We start from the raw sequence: 24,157 nt of genomic DNA on the forward strand, positions 1-24,157 counted from the left end.
CGATCACCTTCTGAGAGATTGCATTGAGGAATGCACATAGCTTCACAATGGCTAATCGGACGTTTTCCGGTAGAAGCCCCCTCAATGCAACCGGAAGCAGTTGCGTCATAATCACGTGGCAGTCATGAGACTTTAGGTTCTGGAACTTTTTCTCTGACATATTTATTATTCCCTTTATATTTGGTGAGAAGCCAGTCGGGACCTTCATACTGAGCAGGCATTCAAAGAGGATTTCTTTCTCTTCTTTCATAAGAGCGTAGCTGGCAGGACCTTCATACTGCTTCGGAGGCATGCCGTCTTTTTCGTGCAAATGTTGCAGGTCCTCCCGTGCCTCAGGTGTATCTTTTGACTTTCCATACACGCCCAAGAAGCCTAGCAGGTTCACGCAAAGATTCTTCGTCACGTGCATCACGCCGATTGAAGAGTGGACCTCTAGGTCTTTCCAGTAGGGTAGGTCGTAAAATATAGATTTCTTCTTCCACATGGGTGCATGTCCCTCAGCGTCATTCAGAACAGCTAGTGCGCCGGGACCCTTTCCAAAGATTATGTGTAAATCATTGACCATTGCAAGTACGTGATCACCGGTACGCATGGCGGGCTTCTTCTGGTGATCTGCCTCGCCTTTGAAATGCTTGCCTTTCGTTCGACATTGATGGTTGGTCGGAAGAAATCGACGATGGCCCAGGTACACATTCTTCCTGCAGCTTCCCAGGTATATACTATCGGTGTGAAGTAAACAGTGCGTGCATGCGTGGTATCCCTTGTTTGTCTGTCCTGAAAGGTTACTGAGAGCGGGCCAATCGTTGATGGTCATGAACAGCAACGCCTTTAGGTCAAATTCCTCCTATTTGTGCTCATCCCACGTACGTACACCGTTTCCATTCCACAGCTGTAAAAGTTCTTCAACTAATGGCCTTAGGTACACATCAATGTTGTTGCCGGGTTTCTTAGGGCCTTGGATGAGAACTGGCATCATAATGAACTTCCGCTTCATGCACATCCAAGGAGGAAGGTTATACATACATAGAGTCACGGGCCAGGTAATGTGATTGCAGCTCTGCTTCCCGAAAGGATTAATGCCATCCGCGCTTAAAGCAAACAATATGTTCCTTGGGTCACTTGCAAACTCATCCCAGTACTTTCTCTCGATTTTTCTCTACTGCGACCCGTCAGCGGGTGCTCTCAACTTCCCGTCTTTCTTACGGTCCTCACTGTGCCATCGCATCAACTTGGCATGCTCTCCATTTCTGAACAGACGTTTCAACCACGGTATTATACGAGCATACCACATCACCTTCGCAGGAACCCTCTTCCTGGGGGGCTCGCCATCAACATCACCAGGGCCATCTCGTCTGATCTTATACCTTAATGCACCGCATACCAGGCATGCATTCAGATCCTTGTACGCACCGCGGTAGAGGATGCAGTCATTAGGGCATGCATGTATCTTCTGCAGCTCCAATCCTAGAGGGCATACGACCTTCTTTGCTGCGTATGTACTGTCGGGCAATTCGTTATCCTTTGGAAGCTTCTTCTTCAATATTTTCAGTAGCTTCTCAAATCCTTTGTCAGGCACAGCATTCTCTGCCTTCCACTGCAGCAATTCCAGTACGGTACCGAGCTTTGTGTTGCCATCTTCGCAATTGGGGTACAACCCTTTTTTGTGATCCTCTAACATGCGATCGAACTTCAGCTTCTCCTTTTGACTTTCGCATTGCGTCCTTGCATCGACAATGACCCGGCGGAGATCATCATCATCGGGCGCATCGTCTGGTTCCTCTTGATCTTCAGTAGCTTCGCCCGTTGTAGCATCATCGTGCACATCGTCTTGTTCCTCTTGATGTTCAGTAGCATCACCGTATTCAGGGGGCACATAGTTGTCATCGTACTCTTCTTCTTCGCCGTCTTCCATCATAACCCCTATTTCTCCGTGCCTCGTCCAAACATTATAGTGTGGCATGAAACCCTTGTAAAGCAGGTGGGTGTAAAGGATTTTCCGGTCAGAGTAAGACTTCGTATTCCCACATATAGGGCATGGACAACACATAAAACCATTCTGCTTGTTTGCCTCAGCCACTTCGAGAAAATCATGCACGCCCTTAATGTACTCGGAGGTGTGTCTGTCACCGTACATCCATTGCCAGTTCATCTGCATGCATTATATATAATTAATTGTGTCAAAAATCATTACAGAACATCATGAATAGATAATTAAGTGACCAAATTAATAAAAGTTCATCATCACATTAAAACCAAAGTACATACATCGTTCTCATCTAACAACATAAAGCTCTTCAGAGCATCTAAATTAATTAAACCATACATTGAAACTATGTAAAACATTTCAATGCAAAAACAAATGCGATCATAATCGCAACCAAGGTAACAACTGATCCAACGACATAATGATACCAAGCCTCGGTATGAATGGCATATTTTCTAGGGTCTTTTACATTTGTGTCCCTAACTCGAACCCACTAATCGGATTTGCCCCTAGTTTCGAAGCATGCTCAAATTTGCCCCTCTGCCGTTATGTGCCTACAGAAATGCCCTTCCGTGCCGTTTCCGTCTGGTCAAAGGGCTTTGACCGTTTTCCTGACGTTTAATGGACATTTTTGCCCCAAAATGCACATGCCACTTACAGGTGGGGCCTACCCCGGGAAAAATAACTCTCTTTCTCTCATCCCCTCTCTGACTTACACATGGACCCCACCAATATAAAAAAACTCTCCCACTCTCGGAATCTCTCTCTCCCTCTTGGCGGCTCGGCCGGTGGCCGGCGCCGGCGAGGTCCAGCGTGCCTACGCCTGAGGACCACAGTGGCAGGCTCAGGGTGGTACGGCTGAGGGGGTGGAGCCGCCGCCCGCAGCTATCACCGGAGCTATCATCGGAACTAAATCCTGAGAGCGCGTGAGATCTTCTGCCGACGACGCCGTTGCTAGCCACCGCGTCTGGAGTCCAAATCGAGCAGCACGAGCATGTCCATGAGCTTTGGCGGGCGCCTCTCCTTCGTCCTGCGCAGTGGATCTGGCCTGGGGCTGCCCGTAGACGACGCCCGGGACGTCGAACTCCGCCATAGCCATTGCTCTTCCCGTCCTAAATTCGGCCGCTCTAAGCCATTCTTGACCTACCCGACCCCTGTTCCGTTGTCAAGGAAGGCAGGTGCCCCTACTCCGCTCTTCCCCCGCCCGATTCCGTGCCCGGAGCACCCTGACAGAATCCGGCCGCCATGACCAACCTTGGTTGGCTCGGTCGTGCACGCGCCCATCTATACCCTGCCGCTCCTAGTGAGCTTGGCGCGTCTCGCTCAGCTTGCGTGCCTCGCGCAGTAGGTGCCGTCCTCCCACGGTCATCCTCCTCCCCTACGGCGAGCCGCCGGCGAGCGCAGGCGCTCGCGGCCGGGAACGCGTGGACCGGGGGTGTTTACCCTCATAGTGGGTCCCGTCGGGAAGAGATGGACGAGAGAGATTTTTTTTTGTTTTTTCCTGGGTAGGTCTCACCGGTAAGTGACTGACCCACGGGAGGGCTGAGTTGGCCTAGTTTTCCTTTTATTTTTTTAGAGGGGGTCCCGCATGTAAGTGTCACATGGATTCAGGGGCAAATTGTCCAACTAACGTCTAGAAAACGGTCAAAGCCCTTTGACCGGACGGTAACGGAGCGGAATGGCATTTCTATAAGTGCACATAACGGCGGAGGGGCATTTTTGAGTAGGCTTTCGAATTAGGGGTATATCTGATTAGGTGGTTCGAGTTAGGGACAGAAATGCAAAAGACCCTATTTTCTAATCTTTGTAATCTTCAAGCGCATTGCATCCATCTTGATCTTGTGATCATCGACGACATCCGCAACATGCAACTCCAATATCATCTTCCCCTCCTTAATTTTTCTTATTTTTTCCTTCAAGAAATTGTTTTCTTCTTCAACTAAATTTAACCTCTCGACAATAGGGTCGGTTGGAATTTCCGGTTCAACAACCTCCTAGATAAATAAAATCTATGTCACGTTGGTCGACATAATTTTCATAAACAATAAATGAACCAATAGTTATGAAAAGATAATATATACCACATCCGAATCATGGACATGACGAGGGCCGACGGGGGAGGATACCAAAACCATCGCACTATATAAGATGCAATAATAAAAGTAAGAAAATAATACAAGTATCTATCTAAACATACAAGTAAGAATATTTTTCCTTTTAGAAAGAAGATAAGAACAAGAGCCTCACCACGGTGGTGCCGGCGATGAGATTGGCGCGGGTGATCGGTGAAGACGGGGACGGGGCGTGACGGACCGCTAAACCTAGACAAATATTGAGGAAAATGGAGCTTGGAGGTTGAGCTTGGAGAGGAGAAAGCTTAAGTAGTGTGGCTCGGGCATTCCATCGAACATCTTGTGTGCATAGGAGGTGAGCTAGAGCACCACCAAGCCCTCTCCCCCTCGGCGGCCAGAAAAAACAGAGCAGTGTGCTCTGCTCTTACACGAGGAGGTATATATAGGCACCTCATTGGTCCCGGTTGGTGACATGAACCGGGACTAAAGGGCAGCCTTTTGTCCCGGTTCAAGCCACCAATCGGGACCAATGGTGGTGGGCCAGGAGCGAGGCCCATTGCTCCCGGTTCGTCCCACCAACCAGGACCAAAAGGTCCAGACGAACCGGGACCAATGGCCCACGTGGCCCGGCCGGCCCCCGGGGCTCACGAACCGGGTCCAATGCCCCCATGGGTCCCGATTCTGGACTGAACCAGGACTAATGTGCTGACCCGGCCTGGACCTTTGCCCCCTTTTCTACTAGTGCGGGTTGGCGGTCACCCACCATGTCGTCTCCGGCAAGATGGGCCGGACCAAGGACCCTCATCTCGGTTCACCAGTGGGGCACGTCGAGGCGGCCCATGGCGTATAAAAGTTAGGCCCCCGAAGACTTGACCTATACTCCAAGACATTAGAGGTCGTTTACAACCATTGTTGAGGAAATTGATAAATGGTAGCTGCTTGGTTGGCCGACGTGTATGGGATTAATAAGCTAATCAGCAAGTTAATCAATTAACCGGCCAATTTATCAGTTTATCAGCTACTCGGTGACCCTACGAGTAGGGATTAATTTGTATGTTAACTGGTTAACTGGAAAATTCTTGAACACGGTTCACAACATGTTCCCTTCATAAGTAACCTACTAGATTGTGACCTAGACACCTGGTACCTATATAAACCAAGGTGTAGGGCTCGTAGACGAAAAAACAATCTTGCGGTAGATCACATGAACTTTGTACTCCATCACAAATCAAGAAAAGACAAGCATGACATAGGGTTTTATCTCTAAGAAGAGCCTGAACCTGAGTAAAAACCCGTGCCCCTGTTACCATCGTATTAAGACTACTAGCTCAGGACCTCTTACCCGAGATCTGCCCGATTTTACTCTGTCCGTAATAATTTCAGAAAACTATTGCATAAGTACGTTTTCAATTATTGTTTGACGTGTTTGCTGCTTACATTTATGCATGGGTTTGAGTTTTCCATGTGATGTATATCTACCATGAGATTTTTGTCTTTCGTAAACTACATTTCTACCAATGATGTGTGTGTGTGTGTGTGTGTGTGTGAATTTTACCTAGCCAGCAATCATTATCCGTAGTGTACATAACTATTAGCCAAAATTAATAAATGTCCTTGTTGTGGGCAACATTTGTTCGAATTCATATTCTAACAAATTTGCATTTTGCAGGGCTAATTCAAATCTGGGATTTTTTTTCCCCTTTCGGTTTATCAACAACACACACATCTATATCTATACCTACTATTAAAGGGAATAGGTATTATTGGTTTGGTTTAGTCCTTTTTGTTGATTTTCATCTTAGGTACTTGTACGTTGATGGACAGTCTATGAGCTTCCATATAGACCGCGAAGTCCAGCTCTTCGATGTAACAATCAACGAGATATGCATCTTTCACGTTTACTAATCCCACTTTATTCTTTTATAATGATTCCCATCAGTAAATATATGAGCGGCCTCAGAAATCAACCAACAGACGGTTAAAACAAAGGAAAGCAACCCGCATGTTTAGGGCGAAATAGTTAACCGAATGAGCTAATTATAGGAAGGATTGTGGTCTTAAATAGAATATATAAACATATGTGGCTAATTAAAGATAGGGTTATGGGTAAATCGGTGGAATAATTAAAAGAAAGATTGTAAGCTTAATAAATATCCAATTGAAGGAGGATTTGAGGTTAAAAGGTAGGATAATTAAAATGAAGGATCCGTAGGCTTCAACGGAGGAGCTACTAAATTAGAAAAATGAGGGATTTGATTCCCGACTAAAACGGGTGAGGACGTCATGATAATTAATGAAAGGATTATACTTAAATGAAATTAGTGAGAGATTATGCCCCGAAAAGAAAATATGAACGCAGCTAAATTGCATCCTATTTTTTATCTTCATTTTGTAGAAAGATGTTGTGTTGCTGCATGTTCTTTGTAGTGAATCTGGTGATGTGGCACATTATGATTGCACAAAACAACAACCCGTTGCAACGCACGGGCATATGTGCTAGTGTCTCAAAAATATGTTTGTGTGATCCAGGACAAAAGCTCACGTTGGCAAGTGTCTTCTTTTTTAGAAAAGGAGAAGGACCCCCGGCCTTTGCATCTGGGCGATGCATGCAGCCACTTTATTAATTATTCTCACAAGACCTTACAAAGTCATAGAACAGTCAGACTAAAGCCAGCGCTAAGCAGCAACTGTCGCTACTCCTATCCAATTGATGAAGGGGCGCTGATATCCTGAGTCTAATACCAAACAGACATCGCAGCCAAACCTAAACATCTAAGACCTGAGGTCCCAACCAGGACATCTGTCGGGTATGGGGCATCTACCAGTCCGGCATACTCCTCAACCAGGACGTCTGCCGGGTATGAGGCCGCCGCAACCACCTACCACCAATCCATCTTCAGAGCTGTACTGTTGCATCTACCGTGCCAGGTCTCTCTGCCATCGACGCCACCACGACGCCAGACAGCGTCGTCCTCCTGCGCGAGTCCATCTCGCACATCAAACTCCGAATCTGCACTGCGCCACGCCGTCGAGATCCGTCGCCATGAATTTGTAGGATGAAGCACCGCTCCACCGAAGATGTCGTCCGCTGGTCCCACGAAGCCGAGTGCACCTCCAAGAATGCCGCCTCCAAGGGGGTAAGGACACATGCTTGTTGCCAACATCTGATCAGCTGATTTAGGGTTTCCCCCGGAGATGTTGAGTGGAGTTGGGAGTTTCACCTCGATGATGCCTTCATGAAGGAAACGATGATAGGGGCATCGTCATCACCGGCTCCGACCATCAATCGAAAACCAGGTTTTCACCCGGATCCGTCCCAAGAAATCCACCCGACAACGTGTGCACCGTCTCGATCGCCTTCAAAGCCCCAGATCCATGTGCGATAATAGAAAAGTGCACGCTAAGAATTTAACCATGTGTGTGTGATGCACTGAATCACTGACCATCACACACGTTATTGACCAACGATACGTGTATGACGAGACGTAGATAAGACCGTTCCAATCGTGTCCGGAAGCTTCTCATACCACACGTGAGCTTCAAAGGAACCGTCCACTCGTAAACTAGATGCAAACCGTGTGTAATGGTACAAGACATCGCAGACTTTTTGTGTGTGCCACGCTTTTATGATGGTAAAGACGTCAAACATTTACATAAGCTTGTCCGTGTGTCATAGAATACATTTCACAAAAGTTTACCCTTTCCTCGCCATCTGTGTTTGCCAAATAATTACATGTGTTTTCTTCAGTGGAGCCGTGTGCAATGATATGTCAATCCCACACGTTGGTGCGAGCTAAACTATGTGTGATAGGGCTTGGCATCGCTTACGATTGCTATTGCCTAACTGTCTGCATCCTGACAACCTATCACACATGGTTATCCTGTAACGTGTGTGATGCACCTCCCCTATTGCGCACCGTCGCAAGGCGACGGTTCTTAACTGTATGTGCGATGAGGGTTTTTAACCGCGTGTGATGACCCAGTATGCATTAGTGTGGCCATCTAATGATACAAATTGGCGAAGGAAATCTTGACTAGGATGACAGGCGTGCTGAAATATTTACAAAAACACAGGATAATGCACTACCAGTCGTTTAGTGGCTGTTCAGAAATAATAACACAGGATAGCTAGGATTCACACACACAAAGAACAATAGAAGTTCCATTACAGAGCGCATACAGTCTGCATATATATTGCAGATGGTTCAGTCTACTTTATTTTTCATAATGCGCCAAAGAAAAGTCACCATGCGCCCATGTAGTTCACCGCTCTTTTGGCTCCTTCGTGACTAGAAGTTCCTGTGCTTCTTTCACCAGAGAAGTGAGAGTACTATAAGGCTTCACTGTGCCATGATTGGCTTTGTCTAAAATCATAGAGCCCTCGAGACACGACGTGGTCTTGCAAACTTTGGACATATACTGTATAAAGATCTTCAAGAAATCTCCGTTGAGGCAGCTGTCATTGTGTTTCATCATTGATATAACCATCTTGCTGGCGTTCTTCATTATGCTCAGGCAACTTTCCATGGGTTCGCTATTTGTCGGTGCCATGACCATCTCCTTGAGCTTATTGCCAAAGCTAGAGGCAGAATCTCCAGGAGAAATTTTATCAATCAGTTGAGCCAAATTACGATCTTGGATGATCAATTTGTCAAATATCGCCGCAACAAGAGATAATAAAGCTGCCTGCACTTTCCTTGAATCGTTTTGCGGACGAGGGAATGTTTTGTTGTTACTGTTGTCATCATGCGCAGCACCAACTTGTTGGGCTTCTATGTCAGGGGTGCCTAGGAAAAGATAACTGTTGTTATCTGTTTCGTTTTCTGCCAATGGTGTCTCCTTCCCTTCCAACCCCAAAACAGTTAGTATCTCTCGAAGAACCTGTACCATTAAGAGAATGTTTAATTAATAATTTGATAGGGGGGGGGGGGGGGGGGGGGAGGCGAATAAAAATAGAACACAAAAAACAGTATCTGATAACCTTTGGCACTACATCCTCCAAGGTTTTTGTAAGTATGTTGAGATACTCATCATTCTCTTTGTAATGAATGTAGAGATGCTTCAGGATTTTAGCTGCAATAATTCGTTTTGTGTTGTTGTCCACAGCATGTAAAAGGAGGATATTACTGAGGTCATGGACAACATAATCATTTGCCTTCAGGATGATAGCAGCATCATTTTCACTTTGACTTAGCTTCACCAGGGCTTCACCTGCCAACTCTCTGATGGAGCAGGCTTTGCTAGCGTCAGTGAAGATGGAAGCGAGCATGACGATATAATTTCCTCTGCTTTGCTTGTTCACACCGCCGCTCAGAGAGTCCTCGTCCGTGTGTAGCTTCGTCAGGATCTCAATGCTTAATATGTGAAGCTGCTGTTCACCACATTGGCAACAATTGAGGATCCCTTCCATGCCGTGGATGGCTTCCTTGTTCCTTGATATTTGCTTACGCAGCTGGGCACCAGTCTCTCCCGGACCAGCCACGAGCCGGCACATGACCTTCAATGAAGCGGCTACAATGGTGGACCACCATGCGTCGTGGTCGAGAAGGTGGAGCAAGTCGGAGCACACTGGCGCCATGATCCTGGAGAGCACGCCCTGGGCGTTGCTTATGGCTCTGCAATTGTCCTCGTCGGCAGCGAGCTTGAGAAGGATAACGAAGCCTTTCTCCATGAGTTTCCTGTAGTCTTCTTGAAATTGCTGCCGAGGGATGTCGAGCAGCGAGCCTATGCGCTGGATCACTCGTGGAAATTGCATCAGAGGTGTCCTGCCGGCAAGGTGGGCCACTATGTTGGCGGCAACCCCCCTCACGGTCTCGCCGTGCGGGCTTGTGGAATCCAGCGCCTGCAGAAGTTTCTTGAGTACATGGCTAGAGGACGCCAAACTGATGAGCTGCGCTGTGAGCTCCTCGGCGTCCGCTGCTGTGACTGTGAGCGCTTTCTGCTTCTCTGGTGTGACTCCTAGCGCATGCTCCTCTGCTGCCAGAGCGTGCTTTAAGAGCTCCTCCTTTGCTTTGACCTCTGCATCGAGCACGTGTTCCAAGAGCATGTCCAGAATCCTTGCCCCCGAAAGGAAGCTTTCAGATGATTTGGACTCGATCATTCCCACAGCGTATGTAGCGAGGTTTCTTTCCTTGAAGAATGCTGGGTCCTTCTCGCACTCAGCCATGGTATCCCTCAAGTATTCATCCACCAAATTGACATCGTTCATCTTGTACGCTTCTGCCACATCCTTCACTAGGTCCTCTCGGGCGAAAGACGAGTAGAACCTGCAGTAACAGAAGGTTGGATTTTTACTCAGTGCAGTTTGCATAGCCTTGATGCGGTTATTGAGTCAATGAACTCCCCTTTATGGAAACAAAGACAAACGAGAAAAACCTGTAACAAAAGAGCAGTCCCTGCAACGTGGCCAGTGAGTACAAGACGATCAGAGCCGGCTGCAAGTTGTCAGCTTCTTGCTTCTTCTCAACTCCGTAATCACGTTCTATTAGACGCCACACCGAAATCCCGGCGCTCAGCAGTGGCCCACACACGTAGAGAGCCGCTAGAGGGCATACCACAATCGGGGCGAGCAGCAGGTGACATAACAACACAACACCTGCTAGCAGTCGGCTTAGCCAGGGGTCATTGATACCGTTTGGGTTCAGTGTGGCAAATATAGCACGGTAGAGTCCAACCACCGATTCCACGATATATTTTAACTTCCCCTTCAGATCGACATCAGCAGAGACCCTGGACATGTAACTTGCAATTTAAGCAGTGCATTATGTCAAGTGACAAGGAAAAAATTGTGTATGTGCTACCAGGCAAAATACTACCGACTTAACTTACAGAATACTCCATGCATCCGATTAAGTATTCTTTTGACCTTTTCTAAACATATCATTTTGTTTCTAAAACATATATGAAAATTTAGTTAATGTTCTTGACTTTCAGAATTCAAGGCAATGTTTAACTTTCAAACATTGCAATTTTTCTGCAATATATAAAACCTATATTACAATCTCACTTCCAAGTATCTATGTCGGTATTGAAAAAAGTTTAAATTTAGCTTATGTAAGTGCTTGACTGTCTGCATGGTTTATTTCAGTGGCCTATATTATGACCACACAAATTAATAATATGTTGGCTATATCCTTAGAGCAAATACAAATTTATAGGATATGGAAATAATCACATATATGTAGTATACAATATATAGCTGGATACCCACCTCTATCTATTATATACTAAAACGTATATATATACCATCTTTCAAGAACATACTCCCTCCGTCCGAAAATACTTGTCATCAAAATGAATAAAAAGGGATGTATCTAGAACTAAAATACGTCTAGATACATCCCCTTTTGTTCATTTTGATGACAAGTATTTCCGGACGGAGGGAGTAAGATACTAGAAAATCTTACTAAAAAAACCCAACCATTAATCCGGCAGACCTTTTAAACTCACTCTACTGATCACCTTTCTTTTTTGCGAAGTCACTCTACTTATCACCTTGACCGCATCTAATGAAACATCAACACATAACTCAATATGTGTAAGGCCCATCACATAAGGTTCAGCAAGGCCCAACACTGCACGAGGTATGTCCGAGTTCGTTATTGCATGGAGAGCTATTGATATGTGTAATTATTGCTTTTGTACAATTCCTACCTTTTATAAATTTTAAAGCAATAGACAAATTTAACACAAACCAATCAAGGTGTTTAGCTTCAAAAATATTTCGCCCATCACTTATTTGTGTGCGCTTAGAAATATTCCCTCTTAGCTATTTTTGCATATATGCCAACTTTCTCGTCGTCACCTAATTTAGCCTTGGCAATCAAGAGAGGACGCACATATATGCACCAAACGTGATGTTTGGAACCAAGCCTTTCTAAGAAAAAACTTCGTATTTCGATACTACGGTTTTCAATCTGATGATAATGAATACTACAGTTTACAAAAATGTCAATTTTGTTAAGTATTGCCAAAACATTGATGTGTTTGGCAAATAAAGTATGTAGCGATACATTTGACCACTAGTAGAGATGGCCTTTGTTGCATTTCTCTGCTGTTAAAAAGAGTCTCAACTTGATTTTTCCTACTACAAAAATACCACTGTTTTGTGGATACTATGATTTACAATACTAGTACAATTTTAACTGTAGCCAAACACATGAAAGTATTTGAGGCCATAGTTTTCCAAAGTGCTGCAGTATTCTTAAAATACTTTGCAACCAAACACGCCATAAATATTTTTGCAATTCAGGTGTTTCGGTAACTTTTAAAACATAATAAAATTTAACATGAACCCCACATGATGTCTACTTTCAAAAAGACTCCACTCATCAAGTATTTGTGCTCCTTTGAAAACATTCTCTTCTTGGTTGGCTATTTTTGCATGTAAAGCCCACTTTCTCATCCCCACCCCCTCCCCGCACCTCCATCTCATCCTATCGTTGACTATCAGGGGCGGACACACATGTGCACCCAGAAGGTTTTGCAATTCTTGTGCTACAGTAATAATTTAAGTATAAGTATAATTAGCATGAACCCCTCAAGGTGTTTACCTTCAAAAAAAATCTATCTATAACATATTTGCTCCCGTTTGAAAAGATTTCCTTCCTTTTTAGCAAGTTTTTCCTTCATGCCAAGTTTATCCCCCCCCCCCCCCCCCCCGCGCGCGAATAATTAATGGCGGGCACACATAGATGTGCACCCAAATGTTTTGCAATTCCTGTGTTTCTAGTAACTTCTATGTTTACGCCAACTGATCAAATTCATCACGGGGAATTTACATAAAAAAATTTGCCAACCACCATGTATTTGTGCGCCTTTAATAACATTCCTTTCTTACTTGGGTAGTTCTGTGTTTACGTCAACTTTCTCATCCTCCCCAGGAGTTGACCCTAATAGACACGCACCCAAGTGTTTGCACACCTTTTGAAATATTTCCTTATCATTTAGCTGTTTTTTCATGTATGCCAACTTTTCCAGCGTCTCCTAACTTATAAGACTGTCATATTCGGAAAGACATAGATGTGCACCCAAATTCTCTTGCAATATCTTTTCTCTATGTAGTGTTCATGTATAATGCCGACATACATCAATACTTGTATCTTGTCAATGTTATAAAGTAGGAGATACCCAAGTTAGCCTTTTTGAAGTAACTATTAATTGATCTTCCCTGACCGAGTAAGAATTTTGTGTTATTTTTTTAGTTGAGAAACTATGCGTTGCTTTATATGACTTGAGATCAAATGATTAAATTTGTAACTGGTTAAACTTTTTTAGCATTTTCTAATCAAACTGTAGACAACTATGATGAAGATCCTTGCAGGTTTCTCAGCATGAGAGGAATTTTTTTTTGACAGACATGTAATGACGAGACTTACCGAGGAGTTAGGACGAGGGTAATGGCTGTGAGAGACCAAAAGTCCTTCTTTTCCAGCTTGGTGACGAAGCCACCTAAGAGAACGACGGTGGTCCACGCAAGCACGAGGTAGCCCAGCCCCCTAACGGCCATCAACAAGTACGCCATGAACAGGGAATAGAAGTTGATATACTGTACTTCCATCCAGCGGAAGTCAGCTTCTCTCCCAGCCATCCGAACAGCCTGCTGAAAATTATAACTCATTGCTAATTAATTTGAACGTGCATGCAGCATGTTCATTTAAGTAAGAAGCAGAGCAACTGTTGTGCCAAACCAGGGGCTGACGCCATTGCAGCATGAATTCTGCAGAAACTAAGCAAAAAACTAAACCACAAAGTGTCTACTACCTCCGTCCCAAATTATAAGACGTTTTATTAGGCTATTTTAACCTGCCAAAATATCTTATAGTTTTGAACAGAGGAAGTACTTGTGCTCCGCTTGTAAACCATGGCTTCCCTTCCTGACCTCACGGAATCTATCTGCTCACTTCCTCAGTACAATGAATCCCAAAGATCTTGTGGTATTCGATACTAAACACGCCAACAGAATGCTCCTTAACAGCAAAGTACTGCTTAATGATGTTCATTGCACTTTTTGGTAAGGCAGGAGAAGGAAACTAAAAGGACAACGTCAACATGGAAGCGAGGTCACATGGAAGAGAGATTCCCCACAAAAAAAAACATGGAAGAGAGATCACATGCTCGGATCCATTCAAGGGGCCACGGACTCACCTACTGGACCAAGGTTGACGACGAAGAGTGCAAGAAGATGATGCCTGGGCGTCACCACAGATGAAGCGCAAGTCCTAGAAGATGCTGCAGCAAGGCGGAGAAAAATTCCATCATTTTACAGGGAAAAGCAGAAACGAGGTGGAGGACATCACTTCAAACCTTGGCAGGCAGAAACGAGGACTTGACCGAAGGGAAATGGAGTGGAGTGGAGTGAAGCGGGGCAATAAGGTGATCCGTGATCAGCTGGCATATGCACACACACACGCAGATAAAGGACAGGTGTAGTTAAGTAGAGATGTGCAATGGGCTGGGTGGAGGATCCGCGTGCGTGCGACACCTAGGACTAGGAGCATTGGCCCATGCCAGTAGGGTCCTTAAATAACATTTCCCTTCCAGTGCTCCAACATCAATGTCGTCTGCCCAACGCTCCAGCATAGGTCGAGCTTTGCTGATCAGGGCCAGCCGTGCCTTCAATTCACACCACCATCCAGGTATCCAGCCAGCGTCCTGGCTAAGCCTGGTGCATTATTGAGCTTGAGCATGTCAAATGGACGGCGGTGATCTTTACAGCGTACATACGTGCTTGGTGTAACCTAAAGCACAAGGCCATTCTAAAGTAAAATAAATACATTCCTGTCCCCTTTAGCACTGCTAGTTAAAAGAGTAGGCCTTGGAGTCACCACAGATCAAGCGCCAGAAGATGGCTGCAGCAAGGTGGAGGATAATGTCGTCATTTCACAGGGAAAAAGCAGAAGCGAGGAGGAAGGCAGAGCTCCAAACCTTGACATGCAGTGGCGGAGCTACATGGGGGCCAACCTGGGCCATGGCCCCCCCAAGCTCACAAGAAAACATGTAGATACTCCTTTGTGTTAGGCATATTTTCCATCAAAAATCAGCTAATATAGTTAAGTTTGCCCCCCCTCTAGCCCATGGCCCCCTCATAATTTTGGCTCAAGCTCCGCCACTGTTGACATGCATGGAAAATCATACACGAGGAGGAAGGCAGAACATCCAATTTAGCACAGAGACACACCACATGTATGATGGTTAAGTAGATCTACCTGTCCTGTGCTGGAGGATCAGCGCGTGACACTAGGACTAGGGGCATTACCCACGCTGGTACAGCCCTTAAGTCACATTATTGAGCTGCGAGCGTCCTGGTTCAGCCTGGTGCATTATTGAGCTTGAGCGTGTCAAATGGATGGTGACCTTGACGCTGGTCATAGTGGGAATAACTTAGCTAGTAATAAAGCGCATTTTAAGACGACTTTACTTATGTGATATATGGTTAATAAGAATAAGTGTTTAGTGTAACATAATATGTTGCCGTAACATAATGCAACCCAAAGCAAAATGAGTCTATAATTTAATAAATTCAATCATCTATGATACTACTTCTACGCTACTTTGCACTATGAAGGTAGTAACATAGACTAATGTCATAACAATGACTAGCCTTACATCGTGCACATGCGTGCTTGGCGTCACTTAAAGCACAAGGCCATTCCTCATTAAAATGAGTGCATTCCTCTCCCCTTTCATACTACTACTAGGTAAAAGCACACTGTACAACTTAGTTCTGGTTTTAGAAAAATGGATTCCAGATACAACATTGTTTGTATCACTTACCTAAACATGGTATTTATTTTTTTGTGAGGTCAATGAATAAGGATGGTGCTATAAGAAACATGTACACGGGAGAAGTCGACAAGGATAACATGGTGGTCGACATGGTGTGGCCTGCTTATTAGCAGAAGCGACCTCACCCTGCCAAAGCCATTATAGATATGAACGAAACGATCAGATCGTGTTCCCTTCCCTCAGAAACGAGATGAGCCAACACTACCCGAGAGGTGCCCAAGGGGCCCCACGTGGCCACCGCCGGCTGCGTGGTGGTTGTGGGGCTCTTCTAGGTGGGGCCCAGGACCTCCGGAAGTTTCTTAGCGTGAAACTTTTCTGTATTTTTGTTATAATTTTTTGAGCTCTATAAAACTGATTTTCCTGCAAAGTTCGAAAACAACATAAAACAACAACTGACATTGGGCACTGAATTATTAAGTTAGTACTGAAAATAATAAAATTGTGTACATAAACTCTGCCAAAATGATATAAATATAACATGAAACAGTGAAAAATTATAGATATGTTTAGGACGTATCAACATCCCAAGCTTAATATTTGCTCATCCTCGAGCAGGTAGATCATAACAACATACTTATTCATTATGAATGCTACTAACATGTATTATTATCAGTATGATGTAATTTAAGTACAAACTAAAAGAATTAAGATGCAATGCAATAGTCTTTAGTTGATAAAAAGCAGGTAATATCAATACAGAATAATAAAAAAGATATTGTTTGTCATGAATCAATGTGTCAACACAGAGTTCCTGAGCCAGGTTAGAAAACAGTGTCAATTATTAGTCTAGGAACTTTGTGTTTTTCTCATAGTCTACGACACATATAATCCTATTTCTAAGCACATCTAAATCTAAAACTAATCGAACATGTCCATCACGTTGTCCTTGCAGCAACGATCTTGGGCCTCAATGCAGCCCCTCCGGCGTACATGCACACGCTAGATCAATCCGTTGATCCAACCGGCATGACCTTCGCTACCGGTGGCGCCGGCGTGTTCTCGAAGAAGGTGCCAACTCTTGCCGCGCAGGTTAAGTCTTTCACAAGACTAATCAACAGCGGAATCATCTCGAAAGAGCAGCTTCGCCACTCCGTCGCGCTTGTCGCCATCTCCGGCAATGACTACATGAGCGGCGCCGATGTCAAGAACTCCTTCTTGAGTAGCTTCGAGGACGTAAGTAGTATCCGGACTCACACGTCCAACTTAAACACGAACCGCCCATCAATTTATGTTATTATCGATGTCAACCTTACTGATTAACTCTTCTTGCATGCAGATCGATACTTACATTGGGAACGTGACAACAGAGATTGTCAAGAACGTCGTGCAGATACAAAAGCTTGGTGTGAAAAAGATGCTAGTCAACAACATGCATCCCATTGGTTGCACGCCTTTGAGGACTAGTACGAACAACTACACCACATGTGACCTTCTTGCCAACTACGCCGCGTCCGTGCATAACAAAAATCTAAAGCAGTTGATGGGCAAAAAGAATAACGCCTACATGCTGGACCTGTACACCGCCTTCACCAACATCATCAATCATGCCCCAGGTAAGTACTTGCATATATCCATGCGTGAACGTGGTAAACTAAATCTGGTTTCTAGTGTATGAGCTTGATTCAACACGTGTTGGGACTATTTATACATACAATTTTCATGTGCATGCAGGTGAAGGGTCGGATCAGTCCAACAAGTTCAACAACAACCTGGCCCCATGTTGCGAGGGTTTCTATGATACAGGCTTCTGTGGACAGCAGGACGATACAGGGGAGCCCCTCTACGAATTATGCGAAAATCCAGACCAGCTCTTCTACTGGGACGAGGTGCATCCGACACATGCTGGGTGGAAAGCGGTGATGAAGGCGCTAGAACAACCTTTGAAGGAGTTCCTAGATCGGGCCTATGTTCCATGATGCCTTGTAGTTTGAAGACTCTCTAGATTAATTGCTAGCTAGTTGGTGCAATTTCTTATATATAGGTTAGCTCTATATATAGTATATAAGTATTTGGGAAGAAGCTTGCGAGTTTTTCTTTCACTGCCTAACTTTTAGTTTAGTACTAGTACTCTTTATATATGAAACATGGACCGGCTAATGGTTTATTCGCGTTAGAAAGTTATAGTCTTATGTATGGTGAATCTAGTGTGCATGCATGTACTTGAGCTCGTGGATAGTTACATGAAATGAGAAGAACGGAACAACACTACTTGGACGAGCACACTGGCACTATATAGTTCCTTTATTTTGCCGGTGGGAACTGTTCGACACTCGGCAAAGAGTTTGCCAAGTGCCCGTGTTCTGGCTCGGCAAATTTCTGTTTGCCTGAGAGGTGTATGCCGGGTGGCCTTTGCTTAGTGCAACTCTCGGGAAAGTCTACGCCCAGGGTTTTTGGCCCTTTGCCGAGTGTTTCTGGCACTTGGCGTATGTATCGATCCCAGTAGTGTATGTCCAGAACATAGGACTAGATGGCACGGTGTCAAAGGACTATCCCATTACGCAGAGCAAAAGGGGCCGGATATTAATAGGCTATACCAGCCTGAAACATCAATGGTGGGATCATACTTCTACCACTCTTCTCGGTTGGCAGTAAATTGTAAAGTAAAAACGCTCAGATGGAAAGCCATTGCTCGGGCGCTTGGATTATGGTATTAGGTTCATGTTCTTTTAGGGAAGGCCATTCTGCGATTAGGGGGTACGTTCGGCCCAACGGCAAGAATTTTTATTATTAGCTAAACAAAAGCTAGGTAGATAACTCATGATCCGCTCCAAACTCGACCATCCGCATCCCAGTAGCCGTGTGTCAACAGAATTAATTTACAGCAAGCTGCTAACAATTGCCCCTTCTTCATCTGGATGGAGTGCCGCTGTCGCAGATGTACTTTTTCGCTCAACCTTATGAGAAGCTGCGTCAACATTTATTTTGAACATGCCATGCTTTCTTGTTTGATCCACCTGCACCTGCTACTATCTGGGACGTTGGTTCTTTGCCCTGACTTTGCTGCATGTGCCGTGGCTGCCAACATAGACAGAAGAACCCGTTTCGTTTCTGGAGAAACACATCCTGATCCTGGTCGTTTCAAATGTTGCTTAGTGTGTGAGTTGACGGCAGGTGGGGTGAGGTCGCATCTACAAACAACCAGGCTCTTAAGGCGTAGATGGTGTCGTGTGGTGTGATGTGACCTTAAGGCGTAGCACCCCTCTGATTTAAGAGCCACCACAGCCATCGTTTCATCAATTTGGAAGGCGCAATTCAAGTCAGCTTGACGAATCGCACCGTATTTTCATTAAGAACGTACGGACCTAGCTACCACTCTCTCCAATCCTACAATAAAGATACAAATTGGAAAAGAGTAGACAGTGTTCTGAAAATACATTGAGGCCGAGAACAAAATTATCTAAGATACTTTCTGAAAAAAAACAGAATCGATAAAATCTGTCATCTGATTTTTAAGATCTCGCCGGGAGCGTCTCATGAACCATTGATTTGACGCACAAATCTTAGAGCAGGGAGATCACCCATGTTTTTTTTACAATCGAAAAAACAGAGTGTTGTTGCGAACGCCTGGAACTCTCTTAGCCTGTCTCTCCTTTTTCCCACTGCAATAGGTTTGAATGGGGGCTTCCCTTTTTTGCACACCCTTTTCCCATTCTGATTTCTATTTTAAATTTTTAATTCCTGCAGTCTGTCTTATATAAACCTAATTGTCCTCGTTAAAAGTCAAACGTCAGCTGGTCTAGTGGCCATTTATGCGGCCGAATCGAGAAGGTTGTGTGTTCGATTGCTTAGGATTTTTTGCGTACATAAATAAAATGCACCCGCAAAAGAAAAATGCAACAATGCTTTCCGAAGGAAAAAACAGTGCACGCGGGCTACCCACCACCTCAACCACTGAGGGTGGGCCCTCGCCATCTTGGCATACCACGCGTGCACGGGGGTACATCTGGATATGGTAGAAAGCACCGTATATGAATGAGAGGACAAGGTAGACGGTCATAAAACATGTATTTTGCAATTTTATGCACCAAACTGGCTGTACAAGTTCTAAGGCCCCAGGATTATTTATCTCTTTTCTTTAGTCTAAAATAAAAATAGAGTCCCACATTAAATTGTCTCACAAATTGTCTATAATAATAGAGTCACACATTAAAACGTCTCACAAATTATCTCCAAGAATAGAGTCGCACAGAAAAACGTCTCACGAATCGTCTCTAAGTTAATTAAAATTAAATACTTATTTTATTGAAGGCTAATTACAATCAAAAGTTTGTGGTGTTCTGAAAACGTCGAGACAAATAAAAAAGCGACCATACGAGATGTTTTTGTTGTAGTGGATGGACGGTGACAAGGAGTCGGTCAAGTCCGGCAACGGCGGTTCCAAGACGAGCAAGAACGGCGAGAAGGTGAAGAAGGGCGGCAAGTCAGTATCAAGTGGTGGCGGAAAGGGCGTGCGTCCAACTTGAACTTTTGCTCGCCTCTACAAAGTTCGCTGGCTCCTCAACTCTGAGCAAACACAGTCCAGAGTACTCGAGCGTAACTGGCTTTGCGTACTTGTAGACTTTCTTGAGGGTCTTGTAGCGAAGAGGCCCAGAAGAATCCGTCGTGGCTTGCGAAGGGGGCGACACAAATTGTGTGGCGTCGATGCACCTGAGGAAGACCGTTGAGTCTTGGGCGTGGTAGATGCCGGAACCTTGGCATCCTCGTCGGCGGCGTAGTCGGCGTGACCCTCACCATCATTTTGATTGCCATCGTCACTATGCACCTCGTTGTTGAGATCTCCGCCCGTGTCGTGCGCGTCATTGTCGCTATCACCTTGCGACCCATGCACGTCGTTGTTGGTGTCGGCTCCATTGCGGTCACTGCCATTGCGGTCACCTTGGTTGGGTGTCTTGCCAACCACTTGGACGTCCTCCCCTGCATCATCATCAGCTGGAAATTCAACTGTGAATATGTTACCGTTTGAGGCATCATCGGCTGCCGCGTTCCATTTTCGCGATTGGTTTTCTTCAAACACAACGTCGCGTGAAATCCGTAGACGTTTGGTTCGTGGATCGTAAAAGTGATATGCCTTGGTGCTGGAACTTCTCTCGTATCCGACGAACACCATCTTGGTGCTACGATCGGCAAGCTTTGAGAGATGCGGCTCCGCCGTCTTCACATGGGCCACACTCCCGAATGTCCGTAGATGAGACACATTCGACTTATGTCCGTAAATTGCTTCATATGGAGTCTTGCCAATCACCGCCTTCGTTGGAGCCCTGTTGAGATGATAGACCGCCATCGAGACAGCTTCTCCCCAGAAAGTTCGATTGCGCCTTTCAACAACCCCGTTCTCCTGCGGCGTATAAGGTGACGTGAGGAACCTTTTTATGCCAATCTTCTCGCAGTAGTCGTTGAACTCGTTCGACGTAAACTCTCTGCCGCGATCTGTTCGTAGAGCCCGAACCTTCAACTTGTGTTCCATCTCCGTTGCAGCCTTCAGCTTCTTGAATGCTTCAAACGCCTCTGAGGGAGTCTTGGATTAGGGGGTCTCCGGACAGCCAGACTATATCCTTTGGCCGGACTATTGGACTATGAAGATACAAGATTGAAGACTTCATCCCGTGTCCGGATGGGACTCTCCTTGACGTGGAAGGCAAGCTTGGCAATACGGATATGTAGATCTCCTCCCTTGTAACCGACTCTGTGTAACCCTAGCCCCCTCTAGTGTTTATATAAACCGGAGGGTTTAGTCCGTAGGACGACATACAATCATACCATAGGCTACTTTCTAGGGTTTAGTCTCTACGATCTCGTGGTAGATCAACTCTTGTAATACTCATATCATCAAGATCAATCAAGCAGGAAGTAGGGTATTACCTCCATCGAGAGGGCCCGAAGCTGGGTAAACATTGTGTCCCCCGCCTCCTGTTACCATCCGCCTTAGACGCACAGTTTGAGACCCCCTACCCGAGATCCGCCGGTTTTGACACCGACATTGGTGCTTTCATTGAGAGTTCCACCGTGTCGTCATCATAAGGAGGGATGGCTCGCCTCGTTGTCAAGAACAACATCACCTCTGGGGAAGCCCTGGCTGTAGGCCAAACTCTCCGACTAGGCGGCTTTGTCATGACCGCCCGCCCGCTCGGCCGCTGCGCCGATGATGACTTCTCGGGTCATCGAAAATAGCCTCCACATCGGTTTGAAATTCACCGAGCAGATGGATCCAATGGAGCTCTCCTCTTTGAACGAGCTCTTGGATCGCATCGTCGCTCTGGGAGTCGCTACGGACTACGATCAGATTGGGCTTAAACCCGACCAAAGGGAGATTAACTCTCCGCCGGTCACCCATCAGATAGCGGTGGTCGAGGAGCAATGCGGCGATTCTTCCTCTATCCTGAGGACGAACTATGTCCGGATTCCCGAGCTCTTCGAGCCAGATACCCGTCCACGGGAGGACACCGCCCTAACCCTGAACCTAGAATCAGGCAGCATGCCGAACCTGCGGGGCAACATCCCGGAGCCCAAACTTCCAAGATCGGAAACTCCCCCGCCCCTGGGTCTCAGATTGGGTCAAGGTCTGGACTTAAATCCATCCACCCACCCAGATATAAACGATCTTTCCCACATTAGGCAAGAGCCCCAAGAGACAATACATCACTATTGGGCCAGATTCCTCCTTGTAATGAACAAGGTCAAGGACTGTCGCGAGGAAGACACAATTTCGTTCTTTTGCAACAATTGCACGAACAAGGGAATCCTCAACGCCATAAGTCGCCGTGACATAGCACACTCCGCTGACTTGGCGGCCATAGTACGGAAGTACTGTGCGATGGAAAGCGCCTGGAAAACCCAAACAAAATTTTGGGATAATTCGGCTCTGTCAAAACCCCCAGTCCGAACTAAAAGGGTGCACTCTCATAAGTTGCCCGACTCAATTACAAAGAAGCAAAAGCCCACTACATGGCGTGGAACCGTATGAAGGAAATATGCCCTAGAGGCAATAATAAAGTTATTATTTATTTCCTTATAATCATGATAAATGTTTATTATTCATGCTAGAATTGTATTAACCGGAAACATAATACATGTGTGAATACATAGACAAACAAAGTGTCACTAGTATGCCTCTACTTGACTAGCTCGTTAATCAAAGATGGTTATGTTTCCTAACCATGAACAATGAGTTGTTATTTGATTAACGAGGTCACATCATTAGTTGAATGATCTGATTGACATGACCCATTCCATTAGCTTAGCACCCGATCGTTTAGTATGTTGCTATTGCTTTCTTCATGACTTATACATGTTCCTATGACTATGAGATTATGCAACTCCCGTTTGCCGGAGGAACACTTTGGGTGCTACCAAACGTCACAACGTAACTGGGTGATTATAAAGGAGCATTACAGGTGTCTCCAAAGGTAGATGTTGGGTTGGCGTATTTCGAGATTAGGATTTGTCACTCCGATTGTCGGAGAGGTATCTCTGGGCCCTCTCGGTAATACACATCACATAAGCCTTGCAAGCATTACAACTAATATGTTAGTTGTGAGATGATGTATTACGGAACGAGTAAAGAGACTTGCCGGTAACGAGATTGAACTAGGTATTGGATACCGACGATCGAATCTCGGGCAAGTAACATACCGATGACAAAGGGAACAACGTATGTTGTTATGCGGTCTGACCGATAAAGATCTTCGTAGAATATGTAGGAGCCAATATGGGCATCCAGGTTCCGCTATTGGTTATTGACCAGAGACGTGTCTCGGTCATGTCTACATTGTTCTCGAACCCGTAGGGTCCGCACGCTTAAGGTTACGATGACAGTTACATTATGAGTTTATGCATTTTGATGTACCGAAGGTTGTTCGGAGTCCCGGATGTGATCACGGACATGACGAGGAGTCTCGAAATGGTCGAGACGTAAAGATTGATATATTGGAAGCCTATGTTTGGACATCGGAAGTGTTTCGGGTGAAATCGGGATTTTACCGGGTTACCGGGAGGTTACCGGAACCCCCCGGGAGCCATATGGGCCTTCATGGGCCTTAGTGGAAAGGTGAAAGGGCTGCCCACAAGGGCTGCGCGCCTCCCCCCTTCCCCTAGTCCTATTAGGACTAGGAGAGGTGGCCGGCCAACCCTCTCCCTCTTTTCCCCTCGGGGAATCCTAGTTGGAATAGGATTGGAGGGGAGTCCTACTCCCGGAAGGAGTAGGACTCCTACTCCCGGAAGGTGTAGGACTCCTCCTGCGCCTCTCTCCCTGGCCGGCGCCCCTCTCCCCCCTTGGCTCCTTTATATACTGAGGTAGAGGCGCCCTAGAACACACAAG

The 24,157-nt window shown here is 45.6% G+C and overlaps 2 protein-coding genes across 3 annotated transcripts; one reads left to right on the forward strand and one right to left on the reverse strand.

Annotated features, from left to right (window-relative positions):
- Window positions 1–8,062: 8,062 nt before the first annotated feature.
- On the reverse strand, window positions 8,063–14,475 carry LOC125522292 (uncharacterized). 2 transcript variants are annotated; one of them, XM_048687365.2, is made up of 6 exons: window positions 14,362–14,475; window positions 14,203–14,286; window positions 13,434–13,654; window positions 10,432–10,785; window positions 9,038–10,322; window positions 8,063–8,937 (listed from the first exon to the last, which is right to left on the reverse strand). In XM_048687365.2, the coding sequence occupies exons 3-6, from the start codon at window positions 13,643–13,645 to the stop codon at window positions 8,320–8,322; spliced, it is 2,469 nt and encodes an 822-aa protein (XP_048543322.2). In that variant the 5' UTR covers window positions 13,646–13,654; window positions 14,203–14,286; window positions 14,362–14,475; the 3' UTR covers window positions 8,063–8,319. The 2 variants fall into 2 exon arrangements, with proteins under 2 accessions (XP_048543322.2, XP_048543323.2); XM_048687366.2 differs by having other exon boundaries at window positions 13,434–13,657.
- Window positions 14,476–16,575: 2,100 nt separating this feature from the next.
- LOC125519578 (GDSL esterase/lipase At3g09930-like) lies at window positions 16,576–17,890 on the forward strand. The gene is made up of 4 exons (XM_087534128.1): window positions 16,576–16,603; window positions 16,736–17,016; window positions 17,120–17,396; window positions 17,515–17,890. The coding sequence occupies exons 1-4, from the start codon at window positions 16,576–16,578 to the stop codon at window positions 17,757–17,759; spliced, it is 831 nt and encodes a 276-aa protein (XP_087390254.1). The 3' UTR covers window positions 17,760–17,890.
- Window positions 17,891–24,157: the final 6,267 nt, after the last annotated feature.

Source organism: Triticum urartu, chromosome 7A (assembly GCF_056163025.1).
Source record: "Triticum urartu cultivar PI428250 chromosome 7A, HENAU_Tu73, whole genome shotgun sequence".
Lineage (NCBI taxonomy): Eukaryota > Viridiplantae > Streptophyta > Magnoliopsida > Poales > Poaceae > Triticum > Triticum urartu.